General features: G+C 35.2%; 1 protein-coding gene across 9 annotated transcripts; it reads right to left on the bottom strand.

The window, feature by feature from the left end:
- Positions 1-1651: 1651 nt before the first annotated feature.
- On the bottom strand, positions 1652-19324 carry kto (kohtalo). 9 transcript variants are annotated; one of them, XR_011176988.1, is made up of 13 exons: positions 18293-19323; positions 16949-17607; positions 15471-16251; positions 15040-15362; positions 14432-14963; positions 13730-14326; positions 11925-13600; positions 11233-11613; positions 9111-9570; positions 7769-8037; positions 7054-7218; positions 3047-3426; positions 1652-2060 (listed from the first exon to the last, which is right to left on the bottom strand). XR_011176988.1 is itself a non-coding variant. In XM_069135597.1 (13 exons), exons 1-12 carry the CDS (start codon positions 18834-18836, stop codon positions 3256-3258), a joined length of 6558 nt encoding a protein of 2185 aa, XP_068991698.1. In that variant the 5' UTR covers positions 18837-19323; the 3' UTR covers positions 1652-3156; position 3255. The 9 variants fall into 9 exon arrangements, 6 of the variants coding, with proteins under 6 accessions (XP_068991698.1, XP_046478409.1, XP_068991700.1 ...); XR_006882782.2 differs by having other exon boundaries at positions 1652-1920; XM_069135597.1 differs by having other exon boundaries at positions 1652-3156; positions 3255-3426.
- Between the last annotated feature and the right edge of the window lie 24 nt (positions 19325-19348).

The raw sequence follows: 19348 nt of genomic DNA, 5'->3' as shown, positions 1-19348 counted from the left end.
GCTGAACATCCGGAAGGTCAAGATAGTTGAGGAAATGGGATGGGAAATGAAAAGAAAAAAAGGATACTGGAAGTAGGATGGTAAAGCTGAGGTTTTGAAACATAGCCGAGTTAAACAGAAACAGGGTACATTTTTGGAAAGCAATAGAAAATTGGGATGTAATAGGATGCTAGAAACAGGTACGGCAAAGATTGATTTGTCCGAAACGTGATCCATGTAGGCCGGAAATTACAATCTGCTACACGCAGATTACTTATAATAATTAGTTCATTATTCCTATCCTAATCTGTCATGCAAGTTTCTAATAACAGTATTTTATATGTTTCAATGTATATTGTGATAAACATCCTATTCTACTGTACTGCAATGTGTGATGAATATATGATTGAGCTTGAAATAATTAGAATACAAAATGGCAGTGTTTAGCTATGGTATATGACTGTGAAAGTATCAAGTCTGCTGTAGAAATGGAAGTAGTGTTGAATATTTAATCTCACATCTTTCATCTTGTCTCCTATCTTTCATATCTTTTTGGGCTTACACATATTTTAAATGTACTTAGTCAGCTATGTGTGACTCCCTATTTCACCTAATTTGCAGTTTTCAAAAACTGTCACTCAGTACTTAAGACTCACTCTTCAAGAAGACTTCTCTTAAAACAAACTCCAAATCTTTTATCAAGTTCCAATTGTAAATAACAATCAATTCAACTTTTTTAAGTAGACTACATTTTGTCAAACATTATGAATCAATCAGCATCCTGCCAACATTTTCATCAAATCAAGATCATCTCAAATTATAACAACCTTTTAGGTGTAAACACAATTTAAACAGGAAAGAACCTAAATAAAATCAATAATCTGTAACGAATATAAGACTGAAAGCGTTGTTCGAATGAAGGTATAGTAGTGGGATTAATCTGAGAATGTAGTACTCTGACAACTATGAAAACGTGAACTCTAAGTCGTTTGAACACTGGTGACAATTGACTTCAGTGACGACCTGATGTGGATATAGCGCTGTGTTCATTGACGTGATGCTAGGTTAAATATTTACAATTGCCCTTCGCACCTCTATAATTAGCATATTTTTTGTATGGGTAAATAATGTTTCCGAAGTGAGTGACGTATTGTTACGGACTTTATAGTTCTGCCACAAAAATTGAAAAAACGAATATCATATCAATATTATTATTGAGGAATCGTGAACCCTTATGAAACAACTTCCCTACTATGAAATAGACATAATTCTGAGTAGATTCGTATAACATAAGCTAAGGTATCAACAATTTGAGAAAAGATTATATAATTAAAACGTTGAAAACGCTTAAACACTCTTGTTTTTGATACGCATTAAACTTTGGGACCAAAAGTGACATGAATAGAAAATTCCACTTACAGGGAATTTTTAATTCGATGAGATGCGAGTGAGAATATCAAGGTTCTCATACGTTTTGTAATAAATTTCAAGGGGTATAAGATAATAAGCGAGAAATTTCAGGATATTTCTGAATAATTTAATAACTTACGTAAAGAAAGGCAAGGAGAACACAGAATTCCTACATCTACATATGCATACTCATATTATATAATTTCTGTGATTCATTCAATTTTTATTTTCATAATTAGAAGTAGATGAAGACATGGTGTGGTTTGTTTACAAATATTCATTTAATTTAAATTTACATAGCTAGTATATACACATACAATGAGTTGGAAAATGTGGAACACAAAGATCTAAATGTTCATGATTATCCTGAAGAAATTTCAACTTGAAATATAGGTTCAGGTAGCAGTCAATTTTCTGATGAAATATCGTCAGTTTACACACAGGAATTGGTTCATCATTTCATTAAAACACTGCTGAGACTCAAGTGTCATCCACAGTCTCTGTAGACCACAATGCGACTGATAGCGATAACTGAAATTAAGTACAATCAATTCACTAACACTTACATACGTCCACATTAACTTTAATCTATTTTTTTGCTTGTCAATATTTAATGTCGGATATGAGACAAGCTTCAGGTGCACCTATATTAGCTTCACTGAAATTCAACTCTGCAAAAAACATAATAAATAATTTTTATACATCTCAGCATAGTCAATAATTAAATAAAGAATATTTCGTAAGTATTAACTCTGACAGATACTAATTTACTGTGTTATACGAGAAGAAAAATGAAATTATTCTTACTTGATTTCAGAAAAAGTAAAATCCTACGTTCATGAGCCTATTTTGTTAGCACATCACCCACATAGCAAAATGCACGAATTTACGTTGATATTCCATTATTAAACAAAGTGTCACATAAAGCTGACGATATTATATTTAAAATAAATTTATTGTGTATTTGCAATATATTTAATTCCTTGTACCCAGGGCCGTTAATTCAATTGTGTGGGTATTAAGGATGCAGATATTCATAATATTTTGGTTGAAAATAGTTTGTAATGTCAATATATATACAAAATTTGGCAAGAATTCACAGATTTCATAAACCAATTAGAATACATTAGGCAATCCTTTTTTCCTTTATTCGACATTTCACAGTTGACTGTTGATTACTGTGGATAAGGGTGGGTGATATAGAACGTAATTTTACTCACTATGTGTCACTATCTAAAGCTAAAAGTACAAAACTGCACTATCACCGGGATATATGTACTAGGGTTGCATCATTTTGTACCAGTAAAAAAATCTCCTTATTACATATCACAATTTAGTCATATTACACCTCTGTTAAAAATGTATAAATAGTTGTTTTATGTATATGCCAAGAAATTCACTTTCACTCTGTCTTCAACTACACATTATCAATACTTATGTATTGTTCTCTATCAGGGGCATTATGGCCATCGTGATAATGTTTTTAAAACATAAAATCTTTGGAAATTGACGTTACATCATTTTCAAACCAGCATAAAATGCCAGGTGACTTTTTAAGTGTAAGTAGTATCAACAATAAACTTTCCTGCGGAAAGTGAAAATAGCATAACTAATTTCGATTTATCGATTTTTTATAATTCATCTCAAGCAAAAGAACCTCTTATCTGGATTTCCTCATGTAACTCATCTGTTGAATTGTAACTCATCTGTTGAATTGTAACTCTGCGTACAATAATAGCTTGTTGTTTGGATGTGGATTTTCAAAAACTGTAATCCCCGCGAATGAAAAATGTATATAATTTTTCGAGATATAGGGCGATAATGTCTGTCCGATTTTTTCAAATATTGAGTCATATTTTAGTCACCTTAATACGGCGGAGGTTGATGTTGATAAGGATGTTGGGGTGGTTGATTTGAATGTCGTTGAAGGTGAGCTACCAATTGAGGTGTCGGCTGTTGTCCACCACCTCCACCTTGCTGTTGTTGTTGTTGTTGCATGGCTAGCATATGCCGCATGCGTTGCTGATTTATGGCCTGCTGTTGGTCAGTTTTCAACGTCAGTTTTAAAGAAATATTATACGAAGACTCTTTCTCCAAAAACAAAGATGTCTCTAATTTTCATGTAATTGATTGGAATAAATATATTCTTATTTTTCCAATTTATTAATAGTAAAACAAAGTAAAATTTCAAAGACTACTCAGTGCAGGTAACTAAATTTCAATCAAAATCTTATTTGAAAAATAATTGAATCAATTGAGGGTCTGAAGAGAGAATAATATAACTGATGGATCTACATCTGAAATTCATTTTTGTATAAATTCGTAATATACAAATAGTTCTCAGTGCTATGTCGCAGTGCTCTGGTAAATAGCTTCTGCGACAAACGATTCCGATCAATGACGATTGCAGGAGCTAGGTGCATGTAGTCTTGAAATAATGTGTGAATATTAAATTAAAACTGAAAACTATGCGGCTTTTTCAGTTACTTTTTGCGTAATATTGCAGATATTCTCTTAATTCTGCATGTTTCTAGTCGTTGGGGAGGTAAGACTTTTATGAGAACAGATTTTCCTTGCTATTTACAAGTACAATATTAGGGTCTGTACACCCATACGTCTACCAGCACTGGTTTACAAACCACTTCTTAGTGTAATTTGGATCTCAGGATTGTGTGAAAAAAAGCTCAGATTCCATGCTTGTAGATGTACACAACTAACATAAAAAAGTAATCATGAAACAATAACTGCGGTGAAATCGTATTAAAGTTTCATCGAAAGTCAAAATATTCGACTCACAATCAAACACGATTTTTAAGCGTATTAAAATGTTTTCGAAAAATTCCGGATTTTCTCACTTATACGTTGTAATCACTTCGTATCTGCTGGGTGTCTCATAATTATGATGTTGTCGAATTATTCGAAGCATACCCCCAAATCAATTTCAAATAATTCAAAAATAACTGCCTAATTTTTTCAGATTTTTATCTCAATTCTTACCCGTGCCGACAACAGGGTGGATATCCCCATTTAAAATACACAATTTTATTATACGCAATTACAAATATATCATTTTTTGAATATTATCACTTTTATAACAAACTATATACTGAGAACATGCCTGAAATATGTGTATTTTAAACGAGGAAATCCATCCTGTTGTCGGCATGGATTACAATACAGATAAAATCTGAGAAAATTAGGCAAATGTTTTTAAATATTTGAAATTGATTTTAGAGGGTGTGCTTGAAAAAATTTGTCAACACTCTAAATATGGGACACCTTACTATCTGCCTCTGAAAAACGTCTAAATAGGATATTACTCTGGTAATAGTGTTTGGAAAAATATCTACTATTTAAACAATTTCCCAAAGATAGATAAAATTAATGAAAATACCACATCGTTACAATAGCTCAACAAATGGGTGAAGCATTGACAAATCGGACTTTTTCATATTACCATGTTTCAGAATGCGTACAAGCGCAAAAAAAAATTCAATCAAATATTCATAGTCGATATCGAGCAGGCTAAAGAGATGGGGCTCATTGTCAGATAGCTAAATGGTACTGTCAATGCTGCTAGAAATATTTGAGATTTAATTTTACCAATAAATATTTCTAAAGTCATAGTGAATCCGAGTACCCACTTCTAACTGCCGATCCCTTCCACAGCGTGTTGGCCTTGAATCTGCCCTTGTGTGATCCCATTTGAAGTATTGCTTATTCAGATTTTTTTATTTCAATAGGGTGAGCTATGACTATATTAGGTCCGACTTAGCTGGTGCAAATTAGACACATATTCTTGAATGCAGTGGATCAATCAATGGCTCATGTTATAAAATCATTTTTGAGTTTCTGGTAATACGCCAATAACCAGGTTTCAATTGTCTTATTATCCCCAATGGCTTAGTGCAAATTCGAAAAGTGCTATAAAAGAGAAGAAGTAGATACATAAACTATATAATAGAGAACATGGTTTCAACGGTTATTATTCAGAAATGAAAATACTTCGGGTAGGACTCAAAACAATGGTAAAAAAAGATTGCGTAGTCTAATATTGAGTGTCTTCGCATTGGCATCGTGGGACTTTGCTGGCAGTCAGAGGTATGATCACGATGTCCCTGGTTCTATGTACTTGGATAAACGCGCGATTGGGCCAAGATATGGCAAACTTGCTCATGGCTTATTTTTATATCGTTGATGATGATGCAGTCTCAACATCTAGCAATTCTTACCTTAAATCTGATTTATGTTTCGCAAATTTCTCATTGAGTTGAGCTGATGTAAATGGTAATCTTAAGATAATCATAACATATTCTCCTCCAGGACAAGATGGGTTGCATCTCCTATTTGCAAACACATGTGGCTCACTGATTACACAACCATTACAACTAATTTTTGGTAATTCAATCAAAGGATAGAACCTTTCCGAATTTATAAAAATTCAGTTTCCGGATGCTTTTTTATATGGCTGGTGACATAAGAAAAGTTGAAAATTAGAGATCTATTACCAAGCTTAATGTTCTTACAACAAATCTTTTGTGCAAATGTCGAGTGCACTTTGGCCACCATCCTCAGGCAATTTATTATCCTGAACAGGACAGCTTTATTTGTAATAGATTTTCTGTAACTAATTCAATAGTTTATAGTTGACGATTTTTATTCACAAAACCGACACAGAACACGTCATTCAAATTAATATCGAACGTTTGCAATACTTCAACATACAGGGTGAGTCAATTGAAACGCTGAGAATGGGAGGAGCTTGGTTGATGAATTAGCCGTATCCCTCAGCCAATCTGTAGTGAGTCAATTGAAACTCCAAGAATAGGAGGAGCTCAGTTGTGTTGATCAAAGTAAGGTTCGAAGTTTACATGTAGCCGAAGCCGTGTGACAGTCTATGCAAAGCCGACTGGACAATAAAGAAGGGGAGCAGTTTGAACACTGTTTACTTTAATACAATGTACCAGCCATTATTACAAATAGAACTCTTATTGTCATATCGTAACTTTATTTCTTATTACCACTGAATACCTGTATGTAGACCTCGAACCTTATTTTGATATGATCGCAACTAGGCTCCTCCCATTCTCGGTGTTTCAATTGACTCACCCTATATAGATGTGTCTAATTTTTGAAAAGCTTTCATCTTTTGAAAATGTATTTTTAAATCAATAATTAAAAAATCAACTTTTTTGCGGTTATATTTCCCTTGTTTTGTTGCTATCAACGTCTATTGAAAGAAAAACTTATACCCTAGCCATGTTGACGATAGAGTCATTAATTTTTAAACTGCTAGAAACTTTCGATTGTAAATGATTTAATAAATGCATTATTATTTAGACAATTCATTGGGAGGATAATTCAATTTTCCAAAGACGATCGACATGCAGAATTAACAAAATATCCGAGAGACAACTGATCCAGCTCACGTGCTATATCCCGTTATATATCACACAACAAATGTTTATCAAATGCACGAGTAGTTTAAGACCAACGTTAGATTAAAATTATTAATGCATTACGCTAAGTTTCAGCATACATTGTATTGTTCTGAATATAAGGCGAACTTCTTGTAGTCCACTTACATTAAGGGTTGACTTGTATTTGGAACAATGCAACAATTAGAAGTAAAATCAAAAAGTTCTTGGAGTGCATGAACTTTACCTGTTGGAATTGTTGATTTTGTTGCTGTAACCCAACACCACCTGCTCCAACACCAGCAACTCCAACTGAACCAGGCTTGCCACTAGCTTGTCTATATGGGGGAGCTGGTTGATTTTGAACTCCCCCACCCATTGGCCCCATAGTGTTCATTGTGACGTTTGGTGCCTTTAAAATACGTTGAATGCAACAAAATACTAGTAGCTCTAAATATGTATGATATGTATGATATTGAATATTTGGGTGAAACTTCTAATTCGGGGTGTCTAGCGACTGAACTGTATATAAGTTTCTTGCTAATTCTAGTTTTTTCAAAGTCCAATTGAAGACCTGAATGCAACTGTAACTTAAGCAGGCTTAACTCCTTTTCCTATCATTTTCCTATAACTTTCTCAAACTTGTATATTTCTCCTGAGTGTTAGACATCCGATAATTCTCAGCTATAAGTTACGTGTTTCTGTTTGTTTATATGAAAGTTCATACGTATATGTATGGATGTTACAAGGACTTGGGCTTCGAAATTGGTCGTCATGGACCGGACACAGTAGGTGCCGTATCATGAATAACAAGAATAAATTGACGAAAATATAGTAAATGTAGTATCATCTCTCCTTGCCCATTCATTTTGTTTCTTATAAAATCTACTGGATATATTTACATGAAATATTTACGTGAAATACACTGTAATATAGTACACATTCATTTTGATTCTTCATACCTGATGATAAGGCGGCCGGGCAGTACCTGGCTGCATTCTTTGCTGTGGCATATATTCTTGTCCTCTTTGAGCACCAATCATTTGCTGTGGATTCTGGAACATCATATTCTGCTGCTGATTCATCATGCCTTGTTGTTGCTGCTGTTGTTGTTGTTGCTGTTGTTGCTGCTGTTGCTGCTGCTGCTGCTGCGGCTGCTGTAACATTTGCTGCTGTTGCTGCTGTGGCAACATTTGTTGCCCTCCGTAACCTGCATAGTTTTGATTCATTCCTGAAAGTGACCATCGATCTTATAAATATCAATCGATTAATGATTCTAAATAACTCTTGATGCTTTAGCTTTACACAAGGCCAACGATTCGCACTAAACAGTGTTCTACAAGATAATCAGTATGATTATCATGATGAAGATAAGATTATTCATACACAAATTCATCTAGGTCAGATTATGATCGATTTTATCCAGATAATTAAAATGATAAGAATAAGAAGGGAAGAGTCTTAATACACTGAGAAAGAAGTATTGTTCATTTGTCAAAATATTCCTATGTAGGTACTGAAAAGTATATTGTTGCTGTGATTAATTTTTTTGTTGAGGTAACAAAAGATTTAGCGGGATGAACCAGACAGCCTAAATTTGATGAAATAATGAAAGATATGTTTTTTCAAAATCACATCAGAGTCTTGACTTCGAATGGTGTCACCTATGTTTCAGGAAGCAGTTTATTTCATCTTTATATCTTAAAAAAATATGAAGGTGAGCAGTTGATTTATCACCATTGGTCCCAAAAATTAAGGGGTCACCCTTTTTTACTTTAGAAGACTAGCAATTTGAAAGTTGGATAACTCTGCGAAAAATTCATGTGAAAAACTGATTAAACTAGGTCTAAATTCGGCCATGCAACTTCACCTGGTACACCTTGAGTAACTCTAATACTATAGGTAACATTACAATCCTGCGTTTCTGTTTAAAATTGAATGTGTTGGAACACCTTAGAACCAATTTGAAGGGTTTTGAACAGAAGAATCTCTAATCTTTAAAATGTTAGTATGGACTACGCAGGTCATTATTATTAGGCAAGCTATTTCAAGCTTCAAAATACTTTTTAACGGATTTTTGAATGAGTGTTTTGCACCTTTAAAATTCTTGGTTTTTGCAAACAAATAATGGGTGCCCCCTTCATTTTTGTGATCAGTGTAGATGAAGATGAAAGATGAACTTCACACGCATTGACTCTATAAGACGAACAAATTTACTCAAAATGATTATTATAAATGAAATTATCTAGATAACGTATAATACTGCTAATACCGTACAATGTGAAAAAGTTCAATATAAATTACCTTGTTGCATCCCAGCATATATTCCTTGCTGCTGCTGTTGTGGTGGGAACATAGTTTGCTGGGGATTTAATCCTGGGCCAGCATGCTGTGTTCGCAATTGTTGTCTAATGAACTGTGGTCTCTGCATACCCTGGTATGCAGCTGGTCCAGGTCCTGGGGGTGCACCAGGCTGTTGTTGTCCTCCCATAAACTGATTGGATGGTACGCGAAGGCGTAGCATATTGGATAGTGCCTGTTTCGACTGGTTATTCATGCCAGGACGTTCGTATCGATGACCGCTGACTTGAGCAGGTGGAATTTGCTGTCCGTAACCATACTGCTGCTGTGGTGTTGGTCCTTGTTGATTTGGGTACCATTGCTGTTGCGGTTGTTGCGGTTGCCCGGGGAACATTGCTTGTTGTTGTACCACCTGCGGTTGTTGACCATACGGTATCTGTTGCATTTGCGGTGGACCTTGTTGCTGGAATAAAAAAATATTATGCATAAATAATTTGTTTATATACACAATGCATAAAAGTTACTAGCAAATGCTTTTCTTTGATAAATTGAGAAACTATTAATCATACAAGATCCTTTCTTTGTATATTTAAAGCAAGGATTAATAACAAACATTCAGTGTTTTGATGGAGCATTAGTATCTTTTGAATTAACACACTTTTTCCAACAGCTAAAAGATGGTTCAGAAAGTACCCTTTTACAACTTAACGCCTGCTTATTTCTTGTACCCCCCATTTTGGTATTTAAACGATACATTATTGGTATGAATTGTGGATCAAAATCTATGTAGTATCAAGTGTTCAACATTCCTTTCCTATCTCATTAAATGAAAATTTCATTTCGTTGTATGACAGTCAGGGTTGGTTGAAGGGCACAGTTTCGAATTTGAGAAATGTAAAAATAATTGACATAAAAACCAACGGGCATAAGAGGCTTATCAAGGAAATAATATATATATCTAAAGACAATACAGTCAACAAAAGAACTGACAGACAAAAACTGAGTCAACTCTATTCGGACATCATCTAAATTGTTGTGTAAACAATGAGGTCAGTACACAAACAAATATGTAAACAGGTACTTGACTATCACATACTGTTGTTAAAATTGACCACTAAGAGAACAATTCGATTAGTATAGTAAGGTTGGTATTCACTTCCTTCTCGAACACCATGCAATTAGCAAGCGTTAAGGAATGTCGATTTATGCAAGTGTTAGATAATTTAATCTTCCATAGCAGTTTAAACAATTAGATAAAATATTAAACGTTGGCATTTATGTACATTAAGAAATTTAAAAACACTATAAATCATTTAGATGCAATAGAGATGAATAATTACCTAGCTGTGCTATATTCTTAATGTGACAGTTAGTGAACAAGTGTAAGTCATATAACAGTGTCTTATTATTTATATTAAAGAAACGTGATGTTGGTAGGTGAAGCCTGCCGAAACGTCATACAGAAAATAAAATTGATTGCTTAATGTGCATCATTCCAACCCTGACCGACATCCAACAAAATCAAATATTCATAATATCTACACGGTCAAGAACTTCAACTCATCTACCTCATTAAAGGAGAAAATGAATGGACTGTAAGAGTTACTCCAAACTAGGAATATGAATAATAAACTTCAAAATACGGAACAAAAATATCTTATCAAATATAAGAATTGACTGCAGAAGTAAATTCATTGGCTGATATAAAAATGAGCAAATTAATCTATTTGTACTAAGGAAAATAATTATCTATTTTACTGCGGGACCCACTGTATGGCCAACTATCTGGTTTTGCATTACATACCTTCATTCTAATTATAGCCACATAAAACTTCATTGTCAACCTTGATTTGTACTGTTCATCATTTTGTTGTGAATAGTAAGATCATGTCTCATGTGAAATGTGTAAGATTGTGATAAATTCGATCCTATTCGAAATGATAGTGTCAAAAGTATGCATGCAGTTCGTTGATAACTTGAAAAAACACAACGGTTACCAGAAAAAAGTTGAAGCAACAGTTTACTTCCTGGTACAAAGTCAGCATATCTGCGTCCGTTCTGTTAAGCAATTTACCCGTGAATAACACAGGTTTTTCGGAAATACATTATGAAAGTCACAATTTACCTGCAGTTGCTGAGGTATTGGTGCCGTTGGAGTAGCTGCGCCTTTGTTTTTTCTAGGTTTTCTAGGTTTCATAGCCTTTCCTTTGCCTGTTCTGCCAGGGGATTCAACACTCATTGGTGTATCAGCTTTTCCAGGTTCTGATTCCTTTTTATCTGGTTCTAAATCTTCGGGAGGTAGTGGCGGTGGGTCTAAATAATGACTTGCAGGTTTTATTGCACTATGAGTATGATAACGTAGCAACTTTTGAGCTCCTTGATAAGTCAGTGGTTTTCTTTCCATTTTCACAGCTCGAAACCAGGCCCAAGATAGTGGTGCTGGATTTTTATGCCCTTCTAATAACTCCCAAGCAGATACTTTTTGTGAGTCACATACTTGTAAACCCTATTAATAAAAGAAATTTATGACCAGTATGAGAAATAAACAGAAAAATTACATTACTGATTAAATGTCAGACTGATATCGTATCAAGAGTAAGAATGTGTAATATATATGTAAAGACATTCTCTAGCCGTTCCAAAAAATTTTGTTATAATTCAGATTGATTTTTCTGTTCTTCACCATGATCGAGGGAAATTTTTTCCCCATTTTGGTACATATTTTACAATTAAACTTGTATTAACAAACCAGACACAATGTGTGTAAAATTCTATAAATCAATTATGTGGCGTAACACATATTCTTCAATGAGTTACCTGTTTTTTATCAATGCTGTCAAATCCAGCTATCTTGTTGCCCTTTGTATCCGTCAAGCAGCCGACAGGTTCGCATGTGATAACTTCCATTGTCACTTTGGGCAAAGGTAACAACTGTCTTACAAATTGTATGCTCTGTGAATTTCTATCACCCAATTCCTTCTTAAGTTTTTTCATCAGATTCTGATAATGCTTTTTGTTTTCATCTTTCTCAGACTGCGAATCCGAAACAAGCGTGGAATGTATTAGAGTTGCTAACATATCTATTACCGTTGTAAATAGTTCTGAATTATTGTTCAAGTCTATGACACCATAACTAATCAATTGTACAAACAAGATCGCCCAGTCAGTTGTTACGGTGGTATTTCTTTGAATTGTGTCAAAAACTCCACCCACCAAACTGAACCTCAGTTGAAGAGCATCCTGTAACACTTCCCTGGTTTTTGGATCTTCCAAACCAATATTTTTTTCTTCCTTGCTCATATTCAAAAATTGTGTCAACTGTGAGTGCAGAGATGTTAACAACCCTTCCCTTTGATCATCTTGTCCTTTTAAACAGGTTAATACTAGAGATAAAAATGGCTGATGATTGAACAGAGACGGTGATTTCGATCTGCCTTTTTCTCTGCTTGCTTTAGACCAATTACCAGATTCCAAGACTTGTCCAGCTACTTTTAAAACACGACCTTGTACAGCACTAGGCAGCTTCGATACCAAAGGTGCTACCAACCATATAGAACCTGACTTCTTGTCCGGTTTACCGGAGGTAGTGTTCAGTTGGAACACGTCAATTGCTGCTTTAGCCACAGTATCTAACCATTGCGTTAAATCACTCGAACCTGCTGGATATTGTTTGTACATAAGCTGCAAGTCAAGCCAAGACATTCGTAGACTCCATTGTTCGAGGTTTTCCAGTATATTTGTGATGTGCGTTTTCTGGTCTAAAAATGTGTCTATAAGCGTGTCAGGATAACATATCATGTGCAATAATCTTTGAGCTTGACGAGGAGTTAACATGTTGTCCAAAAGCATGTCGGGATGACACAGTTCTTCGGGATTTTGTAGACACCTTTCCAGCACCCATTCTTGGCTGCATATCTGGCGCAATACATGCTGAGCAAAAGCTGACAAACCTTTAACATTTTCTGTCTCCATGTTAACATTGCTTGATGATAATCCAAGGTCGAGACCCAAGTCATCGCCTCCGCCTAAAATGTCACTGGTGCCCAATATGTGACTAATAGACTCTCTCTCACTAGCACCCACGCTGCCTGGACCAGCTTTATTAGAGTGAGCCATTGGAATGTCTGGTTTTTTAGGCGGCAGTTTACCTGCTGTAGCATCACCAACAACCAGAATCGCTTTTAAAACTGCTAATACAGGTCCGACTCTGATATTATTGTGGGCAGCTGCTAGCAGGTGTCTGTCACAGCTAAGTTTTATACTGTAACGTCTCAAATTCCCACTGGGCAGCGGATGCGGACTGGTGCTAACTGAATATAAAGCCGGTTGGGGGCACTCGACTGTTTTGAATAGTTGTAGAAGTAAGTGGCAAGTTAACAGAGCACCTGCTTCAGCTTCCATATCCGCATCACCGCGGCCTTCATTACAAGCCTTTACAAGAGACGGCAATGCTATGTGCACTACAAAATCTTCCAAGGAGAAGCAGTGTCTGGCTGCAACACAATCACACAAATTATAGTGCATATAGTGATAGAGATTTACAACACGACCGTAATCTTTGAATCAGCCCGATTATTACTCGAAATCTTTCAATTGTTTAAAAATAGTATAAGAATATTTACCAATCAAAATCGATGTAAACACGGCCAAAGAATTACGAACATTCAAATTTTGAACATCAACTTGATTTAAAACATCGATATAAAATGATGAACTGTTGGATGAACAACATAATGCCATTAAGACACCCAACCACTCGGCACTCAGAGCATTACAGCAGGCTGTAAGCTCTGCGCAAATTATCGCAACGTCATTTAATTTATCATTATCTGTCTCACTGCTCACAGCAACAATAATTGCATTGCATACAAAGCTATAACGATTCGCCGGAGTTTCGTTCAGCTGTCTGGCCCATTGAGGCTCAATTTTTCCACTACGTCTTGGACTACTAAAGACATCAATCATGAATTGAGAATTGTAAACGTGGTTCGATGGAGTTGGTTGTAATGCGCTGTACAAAGCTGTTCGAATTTTAGGGTATGCATTACTGAAAGCTTCCACACCGTGGGGTTTTGTCTTCAATAATGAACAACTTGAGTACAAATCGTACAGATGTGCCAAAACGCAACGTTCAGCAGAGCTACAGTCACTTGGATTCGAAACATGCTTGACAACTTTGCAGAGGAGATCAAACACTGCTGTTGTTTGTTCTGGAGCAACTGCAAGTTGAATAAATTTGGATGATTAAAAATACGTAATTATGGAGAAGGGGTTTACAACAGAATATATATATTATCATGGTCAAAGTTTGAAAAATAACTTACGTAATAAACAACAATGATATCGCCTTAGCACTCCGACAACATATAAACTCAAGCTCGTGGTGTAACTTCTGACGAGCTGACTATTTCTGACTGTCAATTGTGCTTCAATCTCTGGCAGTTCTTTCAATATCTGAATACAAACATCAATAAGTCCGTATATGTTCAGCGCAAGTTCCATTAGGTCAAATAAGAATGCGACATGTTCCTGAACAGGTAAGTAAGATGATCCGGCTAATGCAAATGTGTTTAGCATTTCAATGACTTGTGTAGCACATTGCCACGTGACGACGTGTTGGTCAAAATAACTCAAGTTTTGAAACTTTTGAGTAACAGCTTCAAAATTGAATTCACTCCGTGAGTGTTTTTTTACTTTGCCACCTTCTGCAACATCGATGCTAAATTTTTTTCCAAATAATTTGCAAATTTCTTTTGTCATTTTTCTAACGACATGTCTTGCTTCGTCTCGTACTCGTCCTACACCATATAACAGAACGTGGCGTTGATTGCAGTCATGTTGACTGCAGGTTTCATCCTGAAACAATAAAAAGTTTCAGAAATTTTCCAATATCCTTCTGTTCAAATCTATAAGTACGAAATCATACCAATACCTGTGGCAATGGAAAATGTGTAGTATAAAGTAAATGTCTACATGGATTTGGACTTTTAGAATCTAGCCCATCATGTGCGTTATGGCCACCCAAGGCATCTTCCTTTGGACTGTCTGGAGCATCCATGCTATTCTGTTGATCTTCTTTAATATGTTGTAGCAACTTATCTAAATCATCATCAATTTTACTATCATCATAATCCATTGTTCTTCCGTGATCCGGCACTTCCAATTTAGCTGGTTTCAAATCAATTCCAGGAAATAAGCTGTCTTCGTCTATTGGTTCACGATTGTTCGGTGTACTTGGTTTACTAGCAGCTGGTCCTGTAATATTAATAGACCTTGCTTCAGTAGAACTTAGTAATAATGTTTGCCAATCGTAGAATACCTTCAACTTTGATACTCTAATGTTTTAATGTAACGAACAATTACCTTGGATCAGATCCCCTCGAGATATCAAAGTACACATATATGCGTCATGCGAAAAGACGTCGTGACGAATAAGCTCGGAAAATAAGTGAACCAAATTGGTGAACTGTGCTTTGGATTGGGAAGAACTATGGTCTAAAATCGGAGCATCGGTATCTAGAAATTTCATGAGTAGCGGTTGAAAAATTGGCAACCCTGGTGGTGAAGCATTACTACAAACACTGTCTTTGTCATCATTATCATTAGTTTCTCCAGTAGCTTCACTCTGACGTTTTTCCAACAACTTAGCCACAGCCATTGCTCTATGCTCGCCCCATCGTTCCGAACTTACCGCCCATTCACATAAAATTTCTATAATAGCGGCATCTTGCTGCGGAGAATATTCAACTTTCGTGTCTCTCTCATTTGTATTTTCCTTAGGTGTAGCAGTGAATATTTTAGCATACAGTGTATCCAGAGAGTTTAAGGCATCCATTCTGTCAAAACTATGACGATCTAAAGCATCCAGAGCAGCTAAAACCTTAGTCGTTGTCATACCGGCACTACTCTGCTGCCATTTGTCACACGACCATCGGCCTTCAGCAGCTAATGATCGTCTGCGAATACTTTCTTGAGCAACCTTGATCTGTTTCATCGTCGGATTTATCGAACTGGCAGGGGGGCACGGTAAAGCTGATGGAGGACTAGGCAGATGATCTAATGGAGACCCATTTAAAACTGATGGTGCTTTACCTTCTCCGACACTATTCCAAACTAAGGCGGTCGGACACTCGATTGTAATTACCTAAGGATTTATAGGTAATTAGAGAAATTAGAAGATTGGTCTACTGATTGTACAGACTAAGAATAGATTATCTTAGTCAAAGCTGATGAGGCACAAGCAATATTGAACAGGATACGAAATAAAAAACCTCATTGAGTCATAAATTTGTTGAAGATCAATTTAACTAGATTGGAAAAGCTTCCATTCTACTCACTTTCCTTAAATACAAACCACTTGGGTATATGTTCAAAGGTTTCTTCTGGATAAGCATTTTAAAAGTATCTCTTGTAATAATATTCTAGTTGGCCAATTTATAAAATCACATGTAAGAGTTTATATGAAAAAGTGCACTCCTATTTCGAGGTGGGTTAGTTCTTGATGAAAATAATAAAATACTAAAATAATGATTTTGCAAGTTCTACCTTTAGCAAATGTGATAAGTAATAACGAAGCATAAACATAGTTTATAAAAGTTAATTTCTAATGAGGGAAGAACGACTGATTATCTTTTATGAAGAACGATCGTTAGATGCGTTTAAATGCGTGTTTCTAAAATAAATTTGTCGTTCTCAAGTTAGTTTCTGCACCAAAGACAGTGTTCTTCAAAAACCTTTGTGTAGAGTAGTTGTATGTGTTTATATTATTCGTCAATTAAAATGACTTGTGTCTAATTTGGTGACGACCAAATAAAACTTACCCTACATAATTAAAAAGGTACCTGAATTATAGCCGATAATCCCAAGATTATGTCTCTGTGATGTGGACAGTTAATATAGTCGTTGAAAGTCACGGTAAATGGATTAACCGGCATTGGAGCAATGGGATTCTCTTTTATATTACTCACTTCTGATTTTACAGAGGCAGTGACCATAGGACTTTGAGGATTATTGCTGTTTTCTACATTGCTGCACATCTGTGCGATTTTACGACAGCATAAGTATGCCAATTTTCTAGCTAACAACTCCGACTGAACAAACTCTTCTAGATATTGCAAAGCCAATGGTAATAAGAGCTTCAAAATCCCATCATCCAACGGAGCAGATCTCATTTTATCGAGAAGTTCTAAGATCCATTGTAACAGTTCTTGCCTATCGAGCAATCCTTCCTCAAACATGTATTTGGCTAATTGAATACAGTAATGCCACTGTTTAAGTGCTAATTTATGATCTTCGTTCATAGCTGGACCCACAGTTGTCCCAGGATTTGGGTTTGGTGTAGTTGGTTGATTATTCACAGTATTATTGGTGCTGTTATTATTCAGAGTACTACCATTGGTACTGTTGCTCATGCCATTAGAGATATTGTGATTCATGTGATAATACTCTTGTAATTTGGTCAGCTGATCTTTTAGAAATTTTATTAAGGTACCAGTCCATTCTAAAAGAAAAATAAAGGATCAATTGTATTTATTGCCCCATAAATATTTATTTTCACTCTACTTAAATTTATAGATTATTTGAAATAAGAAAATTCATACCAACCCGATTCATAAGTTCATTGATGAGAATTCAACAAAATAATTAGTATGTATTTTGTATCATAACAAGGAAGCTAAGTTCTGATGAATGTGAAGTCAGTCAAGTTAAAGTAACGAAACATTAAATAGGAAATCACTATTCTACAACTGTAGAATGACTTTGAAAGAGTTGAGTTAATAAAATATGAGTCTAATTTGGTTCATTATGCTTTACTGATTATAATTTCAGACAAACCTCTAGTTGTGGAAAAACGAATTTTTCTAAAAATGCATTACTACATTAAAATTACTTTTTAGTACCCTTTAATATTTCAAATGGAATTCTAACAGTCTTTTATGACGTATGATATAGCATTTCGTCAAATTTTTAAAACAACCTGTGAATATTGAAGATCAATAATGACAAACTAAAAAACAATGTGTGATTTCTATTTTCTATTCTGTACCCATTTTGTGAGTATAATAATTTTGGATCAAGTGTTCGAGATATCTGTCTGACTCATATAATGAAAATTACAAATCTGATAGATTGTAACAACACATATCGTTTTATTATTTATTGTACTTTTCTGTTTTGAATCTTACCAGTTGTTGGATCAGGTAATTGTCTTTTCTTAATTTTTGCTTCAGAAACAGCAACGGTATAAGCAGAACTTAATTTAATAAACCAAGCGGCTCTCAGCATCGGTACTTGATATTCACATAACATCATAAAAATTTCTTCTTTCTTGTTAAAATTAGGGGCTTTCTTGGCCAAGGCCAGCAAAGGCTTACAGCCAGACAGATCTTTGAACCAAGCTTCAATCCCATTTTTAGTTCTGGCAGTTACAGGCCAAAAATTATCCTTAGGATTAATCTGCTGTCTCTTTCTTCCCGTATCAGGCATCGTGGCAAATTCTTCTTTCTTAGCAAGTATACCGTTGAAATATGCACCAACTTTTGCAGCAGTGACATTACATTGCTTGGCTGATCCAAATTCATCGGATAATTGAGGCATTGTAGCAAAACCATGTTTAACGTTCACTAGTGTAAGCTCATCCTCCTTTTGCTTAGGCTCTTGTGGATATACGTCGGGAGGGCCTAATCTTGGCCTTTTTAAAGGCCGTTTTTCATACAATATGCTCATCATGGTAAGTAAAAACCGGGATCAAAGACAACAGGAACCCATGTACAGTTCACAAATTTAAAGTGGAATTAAACGAGACTATAACCTTCAAAATAATATAAAAAAAAAAATTATGTCGAAGCTGGCGATCAGACAATTAGTTAAACACACATAAAGTTCACAAAACTTTAATAAAACGACACAGGATGAATGAATATATACAGCATTTTGAACGAGAGATCAATGCAATATATAACCTTTAAAAGTTGACAACGTAGAAAAAACAAAAAAAAAAATTAATTTTCATTGCTTACAGAAAAATAGATCGTGTATAGTAGCAGAATACTGTTTTTTAATATATACATGGTTAAAACCATATTTTAAACTCTGTAGGCGATTAAAATTTCACCGAACTTGTCATCCTTGGGGCAAGTTGCCCACAACGCCATCTTGGCATTTTCTACGGTTACACAGCTTTAAATGACTACGACCTGAGATAAGCCGCCTACACACTAAAGAATTCCCTAGGTGTGAGA

The sequence above is a fragment of the Neodiprion pinetum genome, chromosome 4 (assembly GCF_021155775.2).
Source record: "Neodiprion pinetum isolate iyNeoPine1 chromosome 4, iyNeoPine1.2, whole genome shotgun sequence".
In the NCBI taxonomy this organism is placed as follows: Eukaryota; Metazoa; Arthropoda; class Insecta; order Hymenoptera; family Diprionidae; genus Neodiprion; species Neodiprion pinetum.
This window is presented reverse-complemented; position numbering and strand designations above follow the sequence as displayed.

What these genes read in the sequence shown, in the direction of transcription:
- kto (XM_069135597.1), bottom strand. Translation starts at nt 18,836, where the DNA reads ATGATGAGCATATTGTATGAAAAACGGCCTTTAAAAAGGCCAAGATTA. An exon ending in CACATTTTCCATTGCCACAG is followed by an intron (nt 14,964 to 15,039) that starts GTATTGGTATGA and finishes TTATTGTTTCAG; the next exon opens with GATGAAACCTGCAGTCAACA. An exon ending in ACAGCATTGATAAAAAACAG is followed by an intron (nt 11,614 to 11,924) that starts GTAACTCATTGA and finishes TTTTATTAATAG; the next exon opens with GGTTTACAAGTATGTGACTC.